Source organism: Acinonyx jubatus, chromosome B2, assembly GCF_027475565.1.
Source record: "Acinonyx jubatus isolate Ajub_Pintada_27869175 chromosome B2, VMU_Ajub_asm_v1.0, whole genome shotgun sequence".
NCBI classification, from domain to species: domain Eukaryota; kingdom Metazoa; phylum Chordata; class Mammalia; order Carnivora; family Felidae; genus Acinonyx; species Acinonyx jubatus.
The window spans coordinates 117,678,784-117,697,952 of record NC_069385.1 but is presented as its reverse complement, the minus strand read 5'-3'; the positions used below and the strand labels follow the sequence as shown (position 1 = coordinate 117,697,952).

General features: G+C 55.8%; 2 protein-coding genes across 4 annotated transcripts in view; one reads left to right on the top strand and one right to left on the bottom strand.

Annotated features, from left to right (window-relative positions):
• ITPR3 (inositol 1,4,5-trisphosphate receptor type 3) overlaps positions 1-11,399 on the top strand; it is a 66,736-nt gene extending 55,337 nt beyond the window's left edge. For 2 of the 3 annotated variants that reach the window (XM_027057972.2, XM_027057971.2), the window contains exons 40-58: positions 262-436; positions 622-806; positions 956-1,156; positions 1,303-1,413; positions 1,870-1,965; positions 2,082-2,183; positions 2,278-2,364; positions 2,916-3,026; positions 3,127-3,319; positions 3,538-3,663; positions 4,126-4,298; positions 4,993-5,157; positions 5,838-6,030; positions 6,491-6,595; positions 6,682-6,809; positions 7,698-7,863; positions 8,302-8,462; positions 9,672-9,833; positions 10,534-11,399. In XM_027057972.2, the coding sequence (XP_026913773.1) occupies positions 262-436; positions 622-806; positions 956-1,156; positions 1,303-1,413; positions 1,870-1,965; positions 2,082-2,183; positions 2,278-2,364; positions 2,916-3,026; positions 3,127-3,319; positions 3,538-3,663; positions 4,126-4,298; positions 4,993-5,157; positions 5,838-6,030; positions 6,491-6,595; positions 6,682-6,809; positions 7,698-7,863; positions 8,302-8,462; positions 9,672-9,833; positions 10,534-10,602 (2,709 nt within the window). In that variant the 3' untranslated portion in view covers positions 10,603-11,399. The other variant, XM_027057973.2, reaches the window with a different exon arrangement.
• Positions 11,400-12,376: 977 nt separating this feature from the next.
• LOC106976076 (ubiquinol-cytochrome-c reductase complex assembly factor 2) overlaps positions 12,377-19,169 on the bottom strand; it is a 14,062-nt gene continuing 7,269 nt past the window's right edge. The window contains exons 2-4 of the mRNA XM_027057975.2: positions 16,224-16,298; positions 15,245-15,314; positions 12,377-12,558 (exon numbers count right to left, since the gene is read on the bottom strand). Of these exons, the coding sequence (XP_026913776.1) occupies positions 12,431-12,558; positions 15,245-15,314; positions 16,224-16,298 (273 nt within the window). The 3' untranslated portion in view covers positions 12,377-12,430. The remainder of the gene's footprint in view (positions 12,559-15,244; positions 15,315-16,223; positions 16,299-19,169) is intronic.

Below are 19,169 nucleotides of genomic sequence, written 5' to 3'. Positions count from 1 at the left end.
AGGGCAGATGCAGATGGGGGTGAGGAGCCCGGGGTGGGCCTCCAGCATCACATGGACAGCAGATACGGACCCTTCCCCTCTGCCTCCACAGTCCTGACTGACCCTGCCCCAGCCTTAGTCCTGGGGTACGTTAGGGGCTTGTCTGTGGTCCTGCAGGTGCTTTTCCCTGCAGCACAGGATAGAGCCCTCCAGGGACCCAGCAAGGGCTGCTCAGAGCCAGGCCCGTGCTGACGCTGTCCCTCATCTCACCTTCTGCCCCAGAAATCCTTCTACAACCTGATGACAAGTGACAAGAAGTCAGAGCGCTTCTTCAAGGTGCTGCATGACCGCATGAAGCGGGCCCAGCAGGAGACCAAGTCCACGGTGGCCGTTAACATGAATGACCTGGGCAGCCAGCCGCGCGAGGACCGGGAGTCGGCAGACCCCACCACCAAAGGTCAGAGGTCACAGCAGTACAGGGTGCTGTACTGGGTGCTGGGCCAGGGTCAGAGGCTTCAGGGTGAGGGGGGTCACAGGGTGAGGGGGGTCACGGGGCGAGATCTGCAGGCAGGGGCCTGGGGGTGGGAACGCAGGGTCCGGTTACTTCCAGCAGCCCCAGCCTTACCGGGCTTCGCCCTGCAGGTCGCGTGGCCTCCTTCTCGATGCCAGGCTCCCCATCCCGCTATTCCCTGGGCCCCAGCCTGCGCCGGGGGCACGAGGTGGGTGAGCGCGTGCAGAGCAACGAGATGGGCACGTCCGTGCTCATCATGCAGCCCATCCTGCGCTTTCTGCAGCTGCTGTGTGAGAACCACAACCGAGACCTGCAAGTGAGCGCCTGCCCCGCCCCTCCCCCAGCCAGCACGTGGGCCCCCGCCCTCCCCGTCGGTCACGCCCTGCGGCGCTCACCGTCGTGGTCCGTGCAGGCCTCTGCCTCCCTGCGGGAGCGGTGCCATGTCCACCCTTCTGTGCTCTGCAGAACTTCCTGCGCTCCCAGAACAACAAGACCAACTACAACCTGGTGTGTGAGACACTGCAGTTCCTGGACATCATGTGCGGCAGCACCACCGGTGGCCTGGGGCTGCTGGGGCTTTACATCAATGAGGACAACGTGGGCCTTGTCATCCAGACCCTGGAGACCCTCACTGAGTACTGTCAGGGCCCCTGCCACGAGAACCAGGTAAGTCGCCATGAGAACCAGGAGCAGCCGAGCGGGAGTGTGGAGGTGTGGGTGGGTGGAGCAGGCTGGGCAGGGGAGACAGTGAGCCTCCGAGCGCCACAGTTCTGAGGGGCCTGGGCCCCGTGTCTCCCACTGCCTCCTGCCAGACCTGCATCGTGACTCATGAGTCCAACGGCATAGACATCATCACGGCCCTGATTCTTAATGACATCAGTCCCTTGTGCAAATACCGTATGGATCTGGTGCTGCAGCTTAAGGTGGGGCCCGTGGCACTCCACGTGAGTGTGCATGGGATGCGTGTGCACAAATGCACGTGACGCGACCTGTGTTGAGTGTGCGTTCTGGGGTGTGTTGGCATGTTTAATATGTACGTGTCAATATGCATACGTAAATGAATGTGTGAGCAAGAGTGTTGGACGTACACTCTAGGAGCAGACGTGTTCTGGGTTTATCTGAGGGTCTCCCACGTACGTGTCCGCTTTCTGGGGATTGCATCTGCTTGCCATGGGGTGGCGGTGAAGACAGCTAGTGGGTGGGCTGGATTTGCAGGACACTTCTCAGCAAGTCCTGGGGGCCAGCGGGGATGGGAAGGTTACGGTGCATCTTGCAGGCCAGGAGAGGCTATTATGGAGTAGACGGTGGAAGAGGTTGTTGGGGGACATCGTAGGGGCTCTCAGACTGTGGCCTGTCCCCCTCTCCCCACCTCTCCGCAGGACAATGCCTCCAAGCTGCTCCTGGCTCTGATGGAGAGCCGGCACGACAGTGAAAACGCTGAGCGAATCCTCATCAGCCTGCGGCCCCAGGAGCTGGTGAGGCTGGGGCCAGGGGTCAGGTGGGAAGACGTGCCTGGCTGGGGTGTAGGGGAACCGGGATCGGGGCATTCCCTACGCGCCAGGAAGGCGGCAAACAGGCCCTGCCCTGCCAGGTGGACGTCATCAAGAAAGCCTACCTGCAGGAGGAGGAGCGGGAAAACTCGGAGGTGAGCCCACGGGAAGTGGGCCACAACATCTACATCCTGGCGCTGCAGGTACCAGCCTCACCCCTGGCTCCGCCCCCGGCGGTCCTGCCCTCCCCCCCACCCCAGCGACCACGCCCCGTGACTGCGCCGCCCTCTCACTCAGCTCTCCAGGCACAACAAGCAGCTGCAGCACCTGCTCAAGCCCGTGAAGCGCATCCAAGAGGAGGAGGCCGAGGGCATCTCTTCTATGGTGGGGGCGCGGGGGACAAGGCTGGGTGTGGGGCGGGGCTTAGGTCTAGGGGCGTGGCTTGGCGAGAGATTGGATGGGCTGGTATCTGGGGGCGAGGCTAGGAACTGAGGGAGGGGATGAGGGCACTGCGAGATCGGAGGGCCGGTTGGAATACGGGATGAGCCCGGGGGCAGGTCCAGGAACTCTGGGCGGAGCACGACTCGGGGGTGTGGCCTGAACCTGAGTAAAGGGCTGGAATGGGGAGGCGGGGCTCAGGGTGGGAGGAGCCGGGAGGGTGGGCGGTCCGGGGTGAAACCTACGGGTAGAGGTGGGAGCCGGGTTGTGGGACTGGTCTGGAAGCCTGGAGCTGGAGCCGTGGGTGCTGAGGGGCCTATAGAATTGTTTCGACAGGCTTCTCCCCCCTTATCCCCTCTTTCTTTTGGGCTGCATCCTAGTTGGAGTAGGCTGGGTCTCGTCTGACAGGGGGGGCACCTGGAGCAGGTAGGGCTCTGGTGTGAGGTCTAGCGGTGGAAAGTTGTGGGGCCTGACCTCGGCGGCCCCTCTACCTCCAGCTCAGCCTCAACAACAAGCAGCTGTCCCAGATGCTCAAGTCCTCCGCGCCCGCACAAGAGGAGGAGGAGGACCCCCTGGCCTACTACGAGAACCACACATCCCAGATAGAGGTGGGGCCCGAGGGCAGTAGGGGCGCTGTGAGTGAGGGCCTGTGAACTTGGCCCTTGAGGGCTGAGGCCTAGGTGTGACCACATGCCTGTGTGCACCCAGATCGTGCGACAGGACCGCAGCATGGAGCAGATTGTGTTCCCGGTGCCTGGCATCTGCCAGTTCCTGACGGAGGAGACCAAGCACCGGCTCTTCACCACCACAGAGCAGGATGAGCAGGGCAGCAAAGTGAGCGACTTCTTCGACCAGTCCTCCTTCCTGCACAACGAAATGGAGTGGCAGCGCAAGCTCCGCAGTGAGGACCCCCACGGGGCGGGAGGGCAAGGCCCCCTGGTGACCCCTTTACCAGCCAGGGGGGGCTGCCTCACCCCACCCCACCCCAGGAGGGCTCCAGTCACGTTTTCCCCCTGAAGCGGGGCCTGGAGCTTGAGCAGGTGCTGGGGGCCCCAGAGGGGGAGGCCATGTGGGATGAGGGGACAATGTTAACCAGAGACCCACCCACATCTCCCCCAGGCATGCCACTGATCTACTGGTTCTCCCGCCGAATGACCCTGTGGGGCAGTATTTCCTTCAACCTGGCAGTTTTTATCAACATCATCATTGCCTTCTTCTACCCCTACATGGAGGGCGCGTCCACAGGTGGGGACACAAGGCTGGCAGACTGTGGCCCTGGAGACCACCGTGCCTCCTCCCTGGGTTTGGGCAGAGCCTTGTGGCCAGCCAGGCTCTGAGGGGACCAGATGCAGAGTGGGGGAAAGGCACCCCTGCACTACTTTCTGGGCTTTGCACCCCATCATGGGGGGAGAGACAGATGGGGTCCAGTGCGATGACAGGGTCCTTGACCTCGAGACAGTACACGTCTCTCTCATACACACGGGCACACGCGCATGAGCCAGAGCTCAGCTATGATAGCAGCAGCTGGATAGGGCCTCTCCTGCCTTAAGCCTAGACATGCAGGTGTGGTGGTGCAGGAGAGGCCCTAATACCAGGTGACCAAGAACTTAATAGGGAAGGTTTCCGGGAGGAGGTGGCTTCTCGGGGGTCTGTTGGGGCTGTGGTGGGCTTCAGAGACCAGTGCTCACCCTGCACCCTGGCCCCCAGGCGTGCTGGGCTCCCCACTCATCTCACTGCTGTTCTGGATCCTCATCTGTTTCTCCATCGCGGCCCTGTTCACCAAGCGCTACAGCATCCGCCCCCTCATTGTGGCGCTCATCCTGCGCTCCATCTACTACCTGGGCATTGGGCCCACACTCAACATCCTGGGCGCCCTCAACGTGAGTGCCAGAGGGAGCCCTCACCCTAGACCACCCTTGGGGCTCATGGCGCCATTGGACCTCGGGCTGGCCTGCTGCCTCCCGGCAGCCACTGCTCTGCCCTAACCCCCTTGTGCCTGTGTCGGGATCAAGCTTGTTAAAGCTCCATGGTTAGGGCCGTTCTGTGCCTCCACTGTCTCCCGGGACGGCCTGGGGGCAACCGGCACTCAGAGATAGCCAGCCAGAAGTCACTTTGGGGCACCAGCTTCAGGGCTGCTGTGTAGACGGTGTTAGTCGGGCACTGCCCAGAGGCACTGTGTGTACTGTAGACATTAAAGATTTGTATATTATGACAGTTCCTGACAGCTGGAAATAAAGTACCCAGAGCAAGGTGGGGGGAGACCCCTTTTCCGAACTTACCAAGTCACCGTAGAGGCCAAGGTTGGTCTGCTTGGTCTGACTCTATCTGTATCTCACTTTCTTCCTGGAACCAGGGGCCCACGGGGCTCCTCCCCTGTTCTATCCAAGAGTCCAGGTACATTTCTGGAGGCATTTTCATTAATGCTGAGCCTGCCAGGTTGAGCAGGACCAGCTCAGATCCACTCCGGGCAAGGGCTGGCCTCCGAGCTGGTCACTGGGCGGGGCAGGGCGGCAGGGAGTGGAGATTCAGGGTGGGCCGTGGGGCACTGATCCCCATGCCTTCTACTGCCCCCAGCTGACCAACAAGATTGTATTTGTGGTGAGCTTTGTGGGCAACCGCGGAACCTTCATCCGGGGCTATAAGGCCATGGTCATGGACATGGAGTTCCTCTACCATGTGGGCTACATCCTGACGAGTGTCCTGGGCCTCTTTGTCCACGAGCTCTTCTACAGCATCCTGGTGAGCCCTCTGGGGGCTGGGGCTGGCAGGGGTGGGGGGGGGGTGGGGGTGGTCGGGGCTTCCCTCAAGTTGCTAGTGGTTCCCCAGTGCCAGTCTCTCTGTCCGGTCCTCTTGCTGCTGGGCTGGGAGGGCTGGATTTGCAGAGTCCTCCTCTACCTGGCCCCAGCCCAGCCTTCAGGGCCCTGATGGCCACTCCCGGCCCCCATCTGGCTCATCTCCCCTGTCTGGTAGTGGTTTTAAGCTTGGACTCGAACCAGACTACCTGGGTTTGCATCCCAGCGTGGCCCCTACAAGCTCTGTGATTTGGGGCAAGTTTCTTAACTGCCCCGTGCCTTCACTTCTTTATCTATAAAACGAGGATGATTAACAGCACCCACCTCCTAGAGTGATTGTGAGGCTGGAGTGAGCCAACGCACACAAATCACACAAAAAATTCTTCCCCCGGGTGTGGTGTTTGCCTGCCCATTCGGCCCTCACACCTTCTCCCGGGCCACTCCCTTCCCTTGGCCTTAGAACTCCAGGTGCCTCTGAGCAGCCTTCCCCGCCAGGCCCACTAGGCTGGTTCCACCTGCCCAAGCACAGACCCTCCTGGAGGAGCCTGTGGGAAACCACTGGGAGCCGGGCAGCCCTTGGATCCAGCGGCGTCTGCAGCCCCTCAAGGCCCTGTCCCTGCCCTGCAGCTCTTTGACCTCATCTACCGGGAGGAGACGCTGTTCAACGTCATCAAGAGTGTGACTCGAAATGGCCGTTCCATCCTGCTGACCGCCCTGCTGGCCCTCATCCTGGTCTACCTCTTCTCCATCGTTGGCTTCCTCTTCCTCAAGGATGACTTCATCCTTGAGGTTGACCGGCTGCCCGGCAATCACTCTGGAGGTCTGGCGGCTCCTCTCCTGGGAGGGTGTGGGGGCTGAGAGGGGCTGCACAGATGACCTGTGTCAGGACCAGGCGCCCTGCCTCAGTTCCTCCTCTTGGGTCCTGGGGCGGGGGTGTCTAGTTCACAGCAATCTGCCTCCCTTTGCCCCGGGACACACCGAGGGGGTGGGAGAGCCTTGGTCTTCTGCTCCCTGAGGAGCCACCTGCTTGCAGACCTGGCATCCATCTGAAACTCAGTGTTTGCAGGGGCTGCCTGTGTGCCAGGCTCAGGGGTGTGGACCCCCCCCCCCCCTTCCTGTCCTTTGTGCATAGCAGGGGCATGAGGACCCTTCACGTGTAGCCTGACAGGGGGGAGCTCGCAGGATCAGGGAAGGCTTCATGGAGGATGTGGGGCGGGGGGCACAGCGAAGGGAATGATGGCCATTGGACTTCCTGGTGACCTCACCCACGTCCTCTCTAGCCAGCCCCCTGGGGATGCCACATGGAGCTGCCACATTTGTGGGCACGTGCAGTGGGGACAAGCTGGACTGTGTCTCAGGGGTCTCAGTGCCTGAGGTCCTGGAAGGTGAGGGCAGTGTGTCTTGGGCGCCTGGGGCAGGGGTGCAGAGGCGGGTGGCTTGGCCTGGGTGTGAACACATACTCCGCTTGTAGGGAACGAAGAGCTGGAGAGCACGGAGCGGGCCTGCGACACGCTGCTCATGTGCATCGTCACTGTCATGAACCACGGGCTGCGCAATGGTGGTGGCGTGGGCGACATTCTCCGCAAGCCCTCCAAAGACGTGAGCATCCCCTGCCGCGCTCCTAAATCCACGTGGCCTGAGCCCTGGCCACGTCAGCCACTGCGAGGTCCTGCTCTCGGGTCATGGTCACGGCCTGGGGGAGCAGCTCGGCCCCCCTCCCTCTCCGATGTTGCAAGCCCCCACTTCGCATCCCCTCTCCCTGCTTGGCCACCGGGTCCAGTGCGCGGTTACATGGTTGTTGAGCTTCCCCACCCCCGTCTGCTCACGCCTCCCCACCGGCTCCCTGTAGTTGCTCTCAGGAAAGACCTTGGCAGCCGAGCTTTGCCCAGGCTGGGGAAGGCGTGAGTCAGACACCGGGCGGATCCCCGGCTGCGCTGGCTTCATCTGCGAGGCAGAGCCCCGGCCCACAGCAGGGGAGGGCAGGGTGGGGAAGCTGAGTCTGCTCCGTGAGGACGCCTCAGGATTTGACTCAGGCAGCCAGGCATTACCAGTACTCGGTCTGTCCTCGGCCACATGGGAAAGCCGCTTCCAAGGTCAGACAGTGTTTCTAGAATGTGTGAGGCCAGGCGTCCTGAGGGTGGGGCAGAGGCGTTCAGAGCTGGCTCTGTCCCCAGCCCAAGGTTGGGGCAGAGACAGGCCTCGACCTGCAGCTCAGTGCCCCATGCCAAACTCTTATCACAGGGTGCCGGCCTCGCTGGTATCCTTTCTGAGTCCGCTGTCTCCTAAGCCACACTCAGGGCTTGTGATTGTACTTCTCACTGCCCACAGTGAGGCTGGGTCTGCTCTGCCTCCCTCAGGGCCCCGGGAGCCGGGGGCCTTAGTCCCCCTCTGCTGAGGGCCAAGCCTCCTCTGTCACAGCCCTGACCCCTGCCTGAGTCTGGCTTGCCTGGGCGATGGGGCCCAGCCTCCCTGCTTCCCCCCCTGCAGGAGTCCCTCTTCCCAGCCCGTGTGGTCTACGACCTCCTGTTCTTCTTCATTGTCATCATCATCGTGCTGAACCTCATCTTTGGGGTGATCATTGACACCTTTGCTGACCTGCGCAGCGAGAAGCAGAAGAAGGAGGAGATTCTTAAGACCACGTGCTTCATCTGCGGTGAGGCCCCCTTACACCTTCTCAGTTTCCAGAGGAAACCGAAGCCCCCCGGTCTCTGTCCAGGGCTTTTCCCACTCCTGGTGTGAAGTCCCCTCCCCACCCACTGCAGGCTAAGGAGCGGGTGGCACCTGCAGGACAAATCCCTTATCAACTGCTCCTGCTTGCTGGGCTCTTGGGATTCTGGCCACCGTGGTGCTGAGCTGCCCCAGTGGGAGGCTACAGCTGTGGCAGGGCGGGGTCACCACGGCTAAGTGGCTGGTGCTTTAAATAGAAGTGACCTAAATAGCCCAGGGTGGGCTGTCACATGCATTCACCAGTCCTTTTAGCCCGGGGAACAAATGCCCCCACTGCCCCAAGAGGCGGGTGTTTACTCTGCCAGGTGGCCCCACGGTGGCTCTTGGAGCCTGATGGTTTTGTCCTCACCCTCTGCATCGTCAGGTCTGGAGAGAGACAAGTTTGATAACAAGACGGTGTCCTTTGAGGAACACATCAAGTTCGAGCACAACATGTGGAACTACCTGTACTTCATCGTGCTGGTCCGCGTCAAAAACAAGACGGACTACACGGGGCCTGAGAGCTACGTGGCCCAGATGATCAAGGTGTGGACCCCGCCCGGGAGCAGCGGCCGCGGGGGGGGGGGGCGGACAGTCGCGAACCCTTGTGGGAGGGCCAGCTGAGGAGCAGCTGGGGGCAGCCCTCACCGGGGCCCCGCCGGCTGCCCGTGCTACCTACCAAGGGTCCTCGAGCTCTTCTGCATGGCCTCTGTTGTCAGGGAAAAGCCCACAACAAACCTGTCAGCCCCAAAGGACGTGCGTGGTGTCCCTGGGCCCGTGGCTGCCCGATACCGAGGAGGTGGGGGAGCAGGCAGACCCTGTCCCGGGACTGCTGCTTGGGGGACCATTCTGAGGGAGCCTTTTCCAGCTCGGCAAGGGGAAGGGCAGCTTCCCAAGAGTTTGGATGGTCCAGGCCGAGAGGGAGCCTGGAAAAACTTTCAACTATCAGACTTCGGAGGAATCAAAGTTACTCCGTCCAATTTCTGTAGTGACTAAAAGGGAGTGAAGGCAGTGAACCAAAAAAACAAAAAGGTCTCGTAGCTTTTCGGGTAAAGGAAGCCCCATCAGTTCCATTCAATGTAGTGCATCTTCAGATTACTGCACATCAGATAAATTGCAGGCTAAAAGGAAAGACCTATTGGGGGGGGGGAGTTCTATTTGTTTCTTGAGTGTATAATTGGAACTGATCTTGGAGTGCAGGTTTATCTGTTGGTCTGAGAACTCCCAGCTTGTGACGAGGAGCCAGAAAACTGGTGGCCCCCTCCCGCTCCTCCTCGGTCGTGGGAAACGTGGCCTTGCCTCTGAGACACGTGTCGGATGCCAGCCATCCCCGGCGGCGCCTCCCCTCCCTTAGTGTGCCATCTGTCCGACTCGCATCTTCCTGGGGCGTGGGGCGTGCGTGGCGGGGTGGGGCGGAAGGAAGGCAGGCGCTTCAGGGTCTGCTGCAGAGCCCTCCTCCACCTCACAGGGTGTTCCGAGTGTAAACAGATGGTGCTGATACTGGCGAGACTTGTAGCCGGCTAAAGGAAGTTAGCCTGTCACAGCGTGGTGGCCTCAGCGCCCACCGAGGGTTCACTGCCAGCTCATTCTGGCTCCGGGGAGGACCCCAGTCAGTTCAGATTTTCCCATGACACAGCCCTGGGGAGGAATGTGTCCAGGGTGTGACGGCGGGTTCCCCCTCCATGACTGCTCTTCTAAATGAGGCCTTCCTAGCCTGGGCCGGAGCTTGCTCATCCCACCGGTGATTTTTTTCAGAACAAGAACCTGGACTGGTTCCCCCGGATGAGGGCCATGTCCCTAGTGAGCAACGAGGGGGAAGGGGAGCAGAATGAGATCCGGATTCTTCAGGATAAGCTCAACTCCACCATGAAGCTGGTGTCCCACCTCACCGCCCAGCTCAATGAGCTCAAGGAGCAGGTGTGCACCCAGGCCTATCCTGGCCCCATCCTTGGGGTCCCACGCTGGGCAGCTCCAGACCAGACCATCCGTGGGAGGTCATAGCCCAGCCTGCCATGGGGGAGAGGGGGAGGGGACTGGGGCCTTCACGCTCCTTCCTTTCCTTTGTGGGTCTGGGGTGGAAGACAGGTTCCAAATACGCTCTCTCCCCCATGGGAAGTTAGACTGAGGTTGGCAGCTCCTGAGTCCACCAAAAGACATGGCCAAGTGGACCTCTGCTACAGGTGTGAGGGGTCCTCCCCCTCGTTCACCCCTACTCCCAGCAGCTGCTCGGGGGCTCTCTGAGGGGCTCACCGCTGATAGGGGATGTCAGGGCACCCTTCCACTTCTCAAGATCCCCTCTTGCCCAGAGCACCCTTCTCTCCGTCCGGAGTGACTAAATGAGCTCAGGCGCCCCTCTTTTAGGTGGGGTGTTTCCCAGCTGCACCAAATCAGGGGTTTGTGACGCACTAATTGAGGACAAGCGTTTGGGGCTGACATCCTCAAGGCACCCTGGGGCGGGGGGGGGGGCTGTGGCCTGCTGCCAGGGCTGAGCAGCAGCTGGGTCTGAGGGGCAGGGTGGGGGGGGGGGTGAGGGGTGGGCACCAGTCCCTCCCCAGTGCCCATGGAGAGAGGGCTCTGGGCTGCCTGACCCGACCTGTGGGCACCCGTTTAATCCCAGATGACAGAGCAGCGGAAACGCAGGCAACGCCTGGGCTTTGTGGACGTCCAGAACTGCATGAGCCGCTGAGAGCCACCGGACGCCCCAGCAGGGGATGGTCATCGCAGAGAGTGGTGACCGGGAACACTGCCCCTTCCTGCGGGTCAGGGGGCCCGGCCAGCCCGCCAGCCTCTCAAGGCCAGGTGCCCACTCGGCTTCCAGCTCCCATTCTGCCAGACACCCCCCAAGCTGTGCCAGGCTCTGGCCAGCATGGAGTGGGGAGCCACAGAGCTGACAGTCCTGCCTAGAGCCCTTAGAAACGACTCAGAAACTTACGGGGACTCAGCTTACCTTAATGCCTTAGAGGAGAGAAGTCCTCCGGAAGGACAATTGCTTTGTTCCTTAAAGCAGTAACTGACATTCTCTTGTGTTCCTCCATGGGATTAGGAGTGGGGTCGCGTCTTTATTCTAAGCACTACATTTTGGTCTCTGCCTGCTCCTGAGGGAGGTGCAGTAATGCTGTTGTTGCTAGTGATTTTAGGGCTTTTTATTTAACTTATTCACGGGTGCCGTGTTCAGCCCAGGCCACGGCTCCATGGCTCCCTCTGGGCCGCAGATCTGCTGTAGACCGCGTGTAGACCTCATCATCCAGGCCACCCCTCCAGCTCGGCCCCAGGTGGACTGGTGACCCGAGGAAAAGAGCCTTGCTCCTGGGACCTGCCTCTTCTAGGCCTCCTGAGAAGAGTTGCTGGCCCAGAGGGCAGGGCTGGGGCATGTTGGAGCAGCTGGGTTTCGACTGTTTTATCTCCTTTTGGTGTAACGTTTTACAAACCCTCTGGCCTGAGAACTAATATGTTAACTGCCTTAAATAAATTAATAGAACGCTAGTCCATGAGAAAGGGATGCTGTTTCCTACACTCCCCAGGGGCGGTGGGGGCTCCTGTGCCCACTGGCCCGGCCTCACCTCGGGCTCTCGGTAGATGCCCTGAGCGACATCCTGTCTCGCAGTGATTCCTGGACAGAACTATATTGCAGTAGAACTGGTCTGTATTTTGTTGTATGTATTTCAAAACATACTGAGGAGTCCAAGGACAAAGGAGGTTAAGAGCTCACTTTCACTTCCTGGTGAGGGGTGCCTGTCAGCCCCTGCCCTACCTTCTCTCAGCTCTGTTGTTGACAGAAGAAATGCTCAAGTGGGGACCACGAGCATTTACAACTAAGGTTCCATGGGATGAGGTGACCGTGTGTGTGTGTGTGTGTGTGTGTGTGTGTGTGTCCCTGGCCAGGGGGCTGGTGTCCTGTGGCCTCCCACAGAACCTGCCTAGGGCGCTAAAGCCGCCTGCAGTCTGCAGCCCCACTTGGCTGAAGACCGTCTGTGTCTCTACTCTGTCCCTCAAACCAACTTGGAACATGGGTTTTCTGCAAGGTCAGGGGCAGAGGACCGGATCCGTCCTTCTGAGTCAGTGGGAATGACGGCCAAGCAGCCTCTTCTCATCTCTCGGCCACACCACCTCCTGCTTTCTGTTTGCAACAGGATGCCTTCTTCAATGTTTACCGCTATTTTTGGCTATCCCCCAGGAACTCCAACAAAAGGGAGCCTGAGAATCCTGCCAGGAGCCAGCAGATCCCCCCTGGCAGGTGGGGCTCCTGGGGCTGCACAGGAAGCACCTTGCCCAGAGGCCCCGTCACCTTCCCTTCTCAGGCCCAGACGGAGACCCGCATTTCCTCTCCTCTGGAGACTTCCCTACCCTGACCGGCGGGTGGGGGTGGACGCTCCATGGCATCCCTTCTCAGGCAGAAGCTTTCTTTAGAGCAGCAATGGCTTTCTTTCTGTGAAGGCTGGGTGAGATTCCTGAACCGTGAGGATGGGGAAATCAGGGCAGTTTTATTTATGATGGCGATGTACAAGACTCCACGCTTAGGTGCGCGGGCGAGATAAGGACCGGGCCCAGGCCTTCTGCTTCTCCTCGGGATTCCTGGGGGCAAACTTCTCCTGCAGCTTCTTCCACATGCCTTTATTCATTTCCTTAAATTCTTCTAGGGTGTCTGCAAAAGGGGAAGACAAATAAATAAAGAGACTGAAGTCTACAATATGAATATGTAAATTGGCCCCATCCGAGCACACCCTGATTTTTACACAGTATGTTCCTGAAAGAGGGAAGCGTGGCCCCCAACTTCTGATAAGCAAATCAAGACAGGGTGACAGAAAAATAACTCGTGTGGATGCAGCACTTGTGCAGCAGGCACCACATGAACATCCTGCCCCTTCCAGTGGTCTCCACCCAGTGCCAGAGAACAGCAAAGAAACGGTATTGCCCTTGTCAGTGACGTGACCCACGGGCCCTGAGACTTTCTCTCAAAACTTGGCCTGTAACACACAGACCATACTGTCTCCACTTCTCCGATGTAGAAGTGAAGGCGGAAGGAGGTTAGGTAAGTTGCTCAGGTCGCACAGCCAGGAAGTGGTGGAGGTGGGATTTGAAGCTCTGCACCACATCCAGCGGAGCTGAAGAGGCACTGGGGAAGGAGATGGACTGGAGTCCCCACCGATCACTTCCTCTCTGGGAAACAAGTGATTGAACCCTCTTAGCCTCGGGCTCCTCATCTGTAAGGTGGAGATAAAAACGCCTGCCTCAAAAGTTCCAGACTAAAGGAAATAATAGAGGAATCTCCCTGGCAGCTGGCCCACACTCAAGAAGAGGCGGCAGTCTTCATAGCTATGAAGGCAGCAGGGAGCCGGTGAGAGCTGGCGGGGCCCTTGTGTAAGAACACACGCACACACACACGCACACGCTCACGCCCCAAAGGAATCAAAACCAGCTTTCTCAGTCCCGGCACTATTGACATTTTGGGCCAGACAGTCCTTTGCTGTGGGGCTGACCTGCGCATTGTAGGATGTTTAGCAGCAACCTGGCCTCTACCCACTAGGTGTCAGTAGCAGCCCCCACACGGCCCCTAGCTGTGACGTCTGAAAATGTCTCCAGACGTCCTCCACGCAGGACTGTGGCAGTTTTGCCCCCAGTGGAGAACCAACAAGTCTCTCTAGGGCTAAAGTTCTATGACACCTAATTTTACCTGTATTTTAAATTTAGATTTTCACATAATCTTGTTTAAATTTCATAGCCTAGATTTTCATCAGTTAGCAAAACTTCTAGAGAAAAAAGAACAGCTCTTCTGAACAAAAAGGCAGCTTACGTTTATTGTCAGTGGGCTCTTGACTAAGTCAGGACATATGCTATACCTCAGCCATGAGCCCAACATCCCACCCTGAAACCTTTCCAGGTTTTCTCGTGGGCGTGAAGTGGGATGCTGGGCGGTCCCTGTCCACTCACAAGCCACGAGGCCTCTTTTAGAGTCTCCCATGGCCCCAAGCCCAGGTGAACATGCTTGGGACCCAGACCTTGGTCACATTTCAGACTCGCTAGGCCCTCAAACACTGCAAGGTGTATTCTTGCCCTGTCAGAGGAAACAATCAGTAAGCCCGTGCCACACGGTCGCAACAAAAATAGGAGGCTTACTGTGAAAACGAACCATCAGCAGGTTTGCTGGAGCTGAACTTCTGGCCAGAACAAGCTGCAGCACAGGCCAGTGGTGGGGAGTCTTCCGTGCCGCCCTCATCTGCTGCAGCCTGCTCTCCCCCAACTCACACAGGTGTCCAGGGGCCAACAAAGAAGGTGGAGGCTGGGCCTCTGGAACTTATTTCCATTCTAGTTTCAAGTCCAAAGTTTGCTCAAACCCTCTAGAGCCCTCAGAGTGACCCTGTGCACCAATACCGGTGACTGCATAGGCCCAGAAACATGGGAATAATTCTATGTGTACATTTGAAAAAACTGTCGATAAAGGAATTCCAAACTATCCTTACCCCGGTTTTCCAGAGTACTGTAACAAAAAATAGGATCAGAGTTGACACACAATAGCAGGTGATACCACCAGGTTTTATCTGTTCAGAAGGTAAGAGTTGTCTGGAGGGCCAAATCCCCAAAACTTGGTTGCTGAAAGGCTGCCAGAGGATTAGGAGAGAGAAATTTCTAGAGTACCCAAAGGCAAATGTTTCAGGGCCATGCCCTTGCAGAAAAGGTTAGCCTATTTTTGTATACGGTATCCTTGGCAATAAAAATAGTAATTTTCCAGAACCTGCCTACATCAACCCAGGGTCCCCCTGCCACTCCCCCCATGTCCCTGTCCAGTGACAATGGAGGTGGGGAAGTAAGGAGGGGATGGGCTAGGTAGGGTATTTCCTTTCTGTTAATCGAGGTCTGTCAACAACTCCCAAACACACCTAGTTAAACCCATGTCTAACCCACAAACCATGTCCCCTGGGTCAGATAACTCTCAGACGGATATCCCCATACAAGTGTATTGAATGGCTTTTTGTTTTAATTAAAACCCTCATTGTTTATAAAGCCCCCTTAGGACCATAAAAATAAAATTATTTTCCTTCCATCTTGATTTCAACTACTTCCATTTGGCAAATACGTATTCCCCGGTTCCCTGCCGCACGCTTTGAATTTAAAAGCTCTGAAGATGGATTTTCTTTTTTAAATAATGCCTTTGACCTTCTCCATATTTTATGGCCAAAAAGCATGAGCCCCGAAGCTTCAGAATTTCCTCTGGGCTATTCCACAAGAATTTCCATCAAACAGAGCGGTCTTAGTAGACAATTCCCCTTGGCTGCTCAAACTCAAAGAATCATTTGCAAACCAACCAGAAAGGGCAGCTGTGCTGTCAATACCTGTGGACAGGATCAGCTTGTACTCTTCCACGGACAGGCCACTGAAGCTCGTGTCTCTGGGGCGAGGGTACTGGTCACATGGGCCAGAGAGGAGAGAGACGGTGAGGGAGAGATTAGTTTTGCAGCACAACCTGAGACCTGATGATCCTGGGGGAAGCCTTGCTCCCCCGGCAAAGTTCACCAGCCTGGGCCTCGGGAAGCCAGAGACCGGGCTGGGAGAAGAGCAGCGCCACCTAGAGGTCAAAGACTTGGCCTCGCTTGAGCGTACGCAAGAATCCTCTTGAAATGTAGCCTGTGATTCAGGAGGTCTGGGTGTGGCCCATGATTCTGCATTTCTTCTTCTTTTTTTTTTTTTTTAATTTTATTTTTTTTTAAATTTACATCCAAATTAGTTGGCATATAAGATTCTGCATTTTTAACGTGCTCCCAGGTGGCGCCGGTGCTGCTGCTCACGGACCACACTCTCAGTTATGAGGATTTAGAAGAAATCCCTTTTCCCTGTAGGCTAGGCATTTGGCTGTGTATATTTCTGGAGTCACTTGAACACATTTTTCAGGCTTGGGAAAAACCACACTAAGTGGAATTTGACAGTAATCATGTCAGGGCTGAGGAAAAGCCCAGCTTTGTCTGACAGGACTTTCCCAAAGCACCCAACTTTATCACTGGAGTGTGAGGAAGTACGAGTTCCATCAGAGTAGATGCGAAAATATGTGTAAGACCCAACGGTTGTCAGATACACCCTGGGCACGCACTGGCATATAAAACACATGGCCTTTATTCGAAATTATAAATAGCTTTTATTTAGGTGACCTAAAAGCCTCTACCAGGCGCCTTTGTTGGCTTGCTTGAAATTACTGGTTACATCTGAAAGTAGCAAAACCACAATCCTTTACAAAGGATTGTATAATCAGATTTTCACTCACTCTCATTGGTCATTTCCAGTCCGAGGGCTGGGGATATAAAAGACTGGCCCACTCACCTTGTGTTTGTAATAGTTTGAATGGAGTCGTGCTAAGCTCTCATACATCTGATCACAGGCCTCAGGCTCGGCGATCTGAAAAACAAAGAACCCCCCAAGGAAGTAGGCAAATAAGCCCCGCCTCTCAGGCCGTGTCTGCATCACTGGGTAGGACCCCGCTTACAGAAGGCTTTCGCACTGGCTTCTTCACTCCATGGGAGGCAAACCTGGCCTACAGCTCCAGCTATTAGAAAGCTATTAGAAATCACCTTTTTGTAATGGCTTCACCTCACCAACTCCCCAACCTGCAGAAAAACTCCATCCATCAACTGGCATCTGGGACCTGTGTACCCCCACACCGGCTGCAGTGGGATGCACCACAATCAAAATAGATGATCAGAAGGGTGGATCTCATGACAGGGAGTGGTGGTGGAGAGTGTGGGCTCCAAGGAACCAGAGGAGGGGGAGTTCCCGTGCTCAGTGTATGGTGGAAGTGACACTAAGCTGGGTTCTGGAGGATGCAAAGGAGTTGGGGAGCAGAAGGGAGAGCTGAGAGGCCTTCCGGGTGGGGGGATGGTGTGAGCAAGAGGAGGCAGGAATGCTATCTATGCTTCAGACCAGACCAATCTGGCTGAGGGCCCGAATATGCAGTAAGAACCTGGGTGGGAGAAGGAGCTTTTTGAGTTAAACCTTCAATATGAAATGTATTAAATATTCTTTTAGGAAAGGCAAAAAAGAAAAAAGAAAATCGTCTGAGCGCTCATCTGTGGTGAGCCGCTGCAATTTTATAAGGAAAGAAACATGAAGAAGGCAGTATTTTAAGATGAGACAGTTGAATTGAGGAGAACCAAGAGGGAGAGTCCAATTAAGTGCCGCTGGAAAGGATAGGGCCCGAACACTGAGGCCTTGTGAATAGAGAGGGGAAAAAAACAAGAAATACCCTTGGTGCCCCTGCTGGAAATTCCAGGAAAGACGGGCACGTGCAGATGCGAAGTGTTTTCTCCCCTTTCATACCTCTTTTTAGTTTTCCCTTCCTTCTGCTCTTGCTATTATTTATCTACAGTTCCTTATATTACTCTGCCAAGAATTCTGAAACCTCCCCAGAAAAACAAAACAAAAACAAAACTTTCACTTTTATGTTTTTTCCCCAGAATTCAAATGATGGATTTTTCCAACTTAAATCCTTTCTCCAAGAAGGCAAAGCATAAATAAATCAGTAGTTAAGCGTTTTAATAAGGCAGCTCTGCTTCTGCCTCTGTGTGCGTGTCAAATGAGGTCTCCACTTTATTGCCAACAAAAAAGACGATCCATCACTTAGTTTAACTTGATCCATCCCCGGGTTGAGGCCACTCATCACGAGAATGCCCAGGTAGCCACATCAGAAGAGAGAGGATTCTGGGCTGGGGAGATAGCCAGTGTTCGCTGAATAATGATCAAAGTCTTTCTTTGAGTGGATTGGCGCTGAGGGAAGGACAGAAAGAATGGATGGGGAAATGTGCTACCAGAGATCACGTTCTGACCCCTGCGGGGCAGCGCTTCCAGGGAAAAGTCCAGCTGGAGCAGAATTCTGCAGGATGCACTTTGGAGGAAAGCACATGGAACATCCCGGCTTCAGCAGAGCATGCGCGACCAAGAGCTAACACGGAAGGTAGGGGAACAGAAGGTACATGACACAAAAGGAATGAGAACAATGCCAGCACAAAGTTTTGAAGAATATTCTGTCAATTATCAAAAGAAAATCACGCATTTCATCTTTTGCTTGCTGTCTTCGTTCTTGGGAGGATGAGTTCACTTACACATGTAAAGATCGCATACCGAGAACCCGCGGCGTGCTCGGCCCTGTGTATGAGCAGGTCTCCGTGGCTGTGGAGAGCAGTAGGGTCACACTGCCTAGCTTTGAATCTTGGCTCCTTCACTTATCAGCTAGCTACAGAAGGTTGGGCGAATCGTGCAATTCCCCCTGCCTCCCACACTTTAGAAAACATTTGCCACTAAGTCCGTAAGTAAATAAATATGTATGAATGAATGAATGGATGAATAAACAAACAAACAAATAAATAAATAAATGGGTTCAAGCCCCACATCGGGCTCTGTGCTGACAGCTCAGAGCCTGGAGTCTGCTTCGGATTCTGTGTCTCCCTCTTTGCCCCTCCCCTGCTCACACACGTGTGCACGCATGCTTTGAGAGAGATTTTCTCTCCCAAAAATAAATTTAAAAAATTATAAAGAAAACGTTTGCCACATTTGCTTTATCAGTCTCTCCATCTCTATGCATTTTCCTTCTGATCCATTTGGTAGTAAGTTGGAGCACGATGCTCCTTTACTCCATAATATTTCAGTATGTTTCCTAAGAACAAGGACGTTCTTTTACATAACCACAGTTCAGTGATCAAATACGGGACATCTGACATTGATATGACACTTTTATCTAGTTCATCATCCATATTCCAATTCTGTCAATTGTCTCAGTAATACTCTTTACAGGAAAAAAAAATCTTTTTGGTCCAGGATCTCCTACTGCATTTATCTGTCGTGTATCTTTCTCCTTTCAGCTGGGATGGTTCCTCGTGCCTCGGCCTTTCTTTTGTCTTTCAAGCACTGACATTTTTGAAGCATACCCGCCAACTTAACCTTTCTTTTAAAAGAAAAGATAATAATAGCCCCTATTTCTGAGGGCGGTGTGAGGAAAAATGAGGTAATGCCTGGGCTGCTCTGAATTTGGGGCCTGGAACACTGATAAATGTGAGCGATCAGCTTTTGTTAATATTACTGGTAGTGAATAGTTGTAGAAGGAAGCACAGGCCTCTAGCTTGCAAACTACAAGAGGAAAGAGCAGAACAGTTCGGGACAAACCTGGAGATAGATAATCCTGGTGACAGTGGCATGAAGGGTGCCGTGGACACTGCCGGGGAAGACTGGCCGAAGGGTCATGGCTACAGAAGGGAGTGGGGGCTTTCCAGGCCCAGG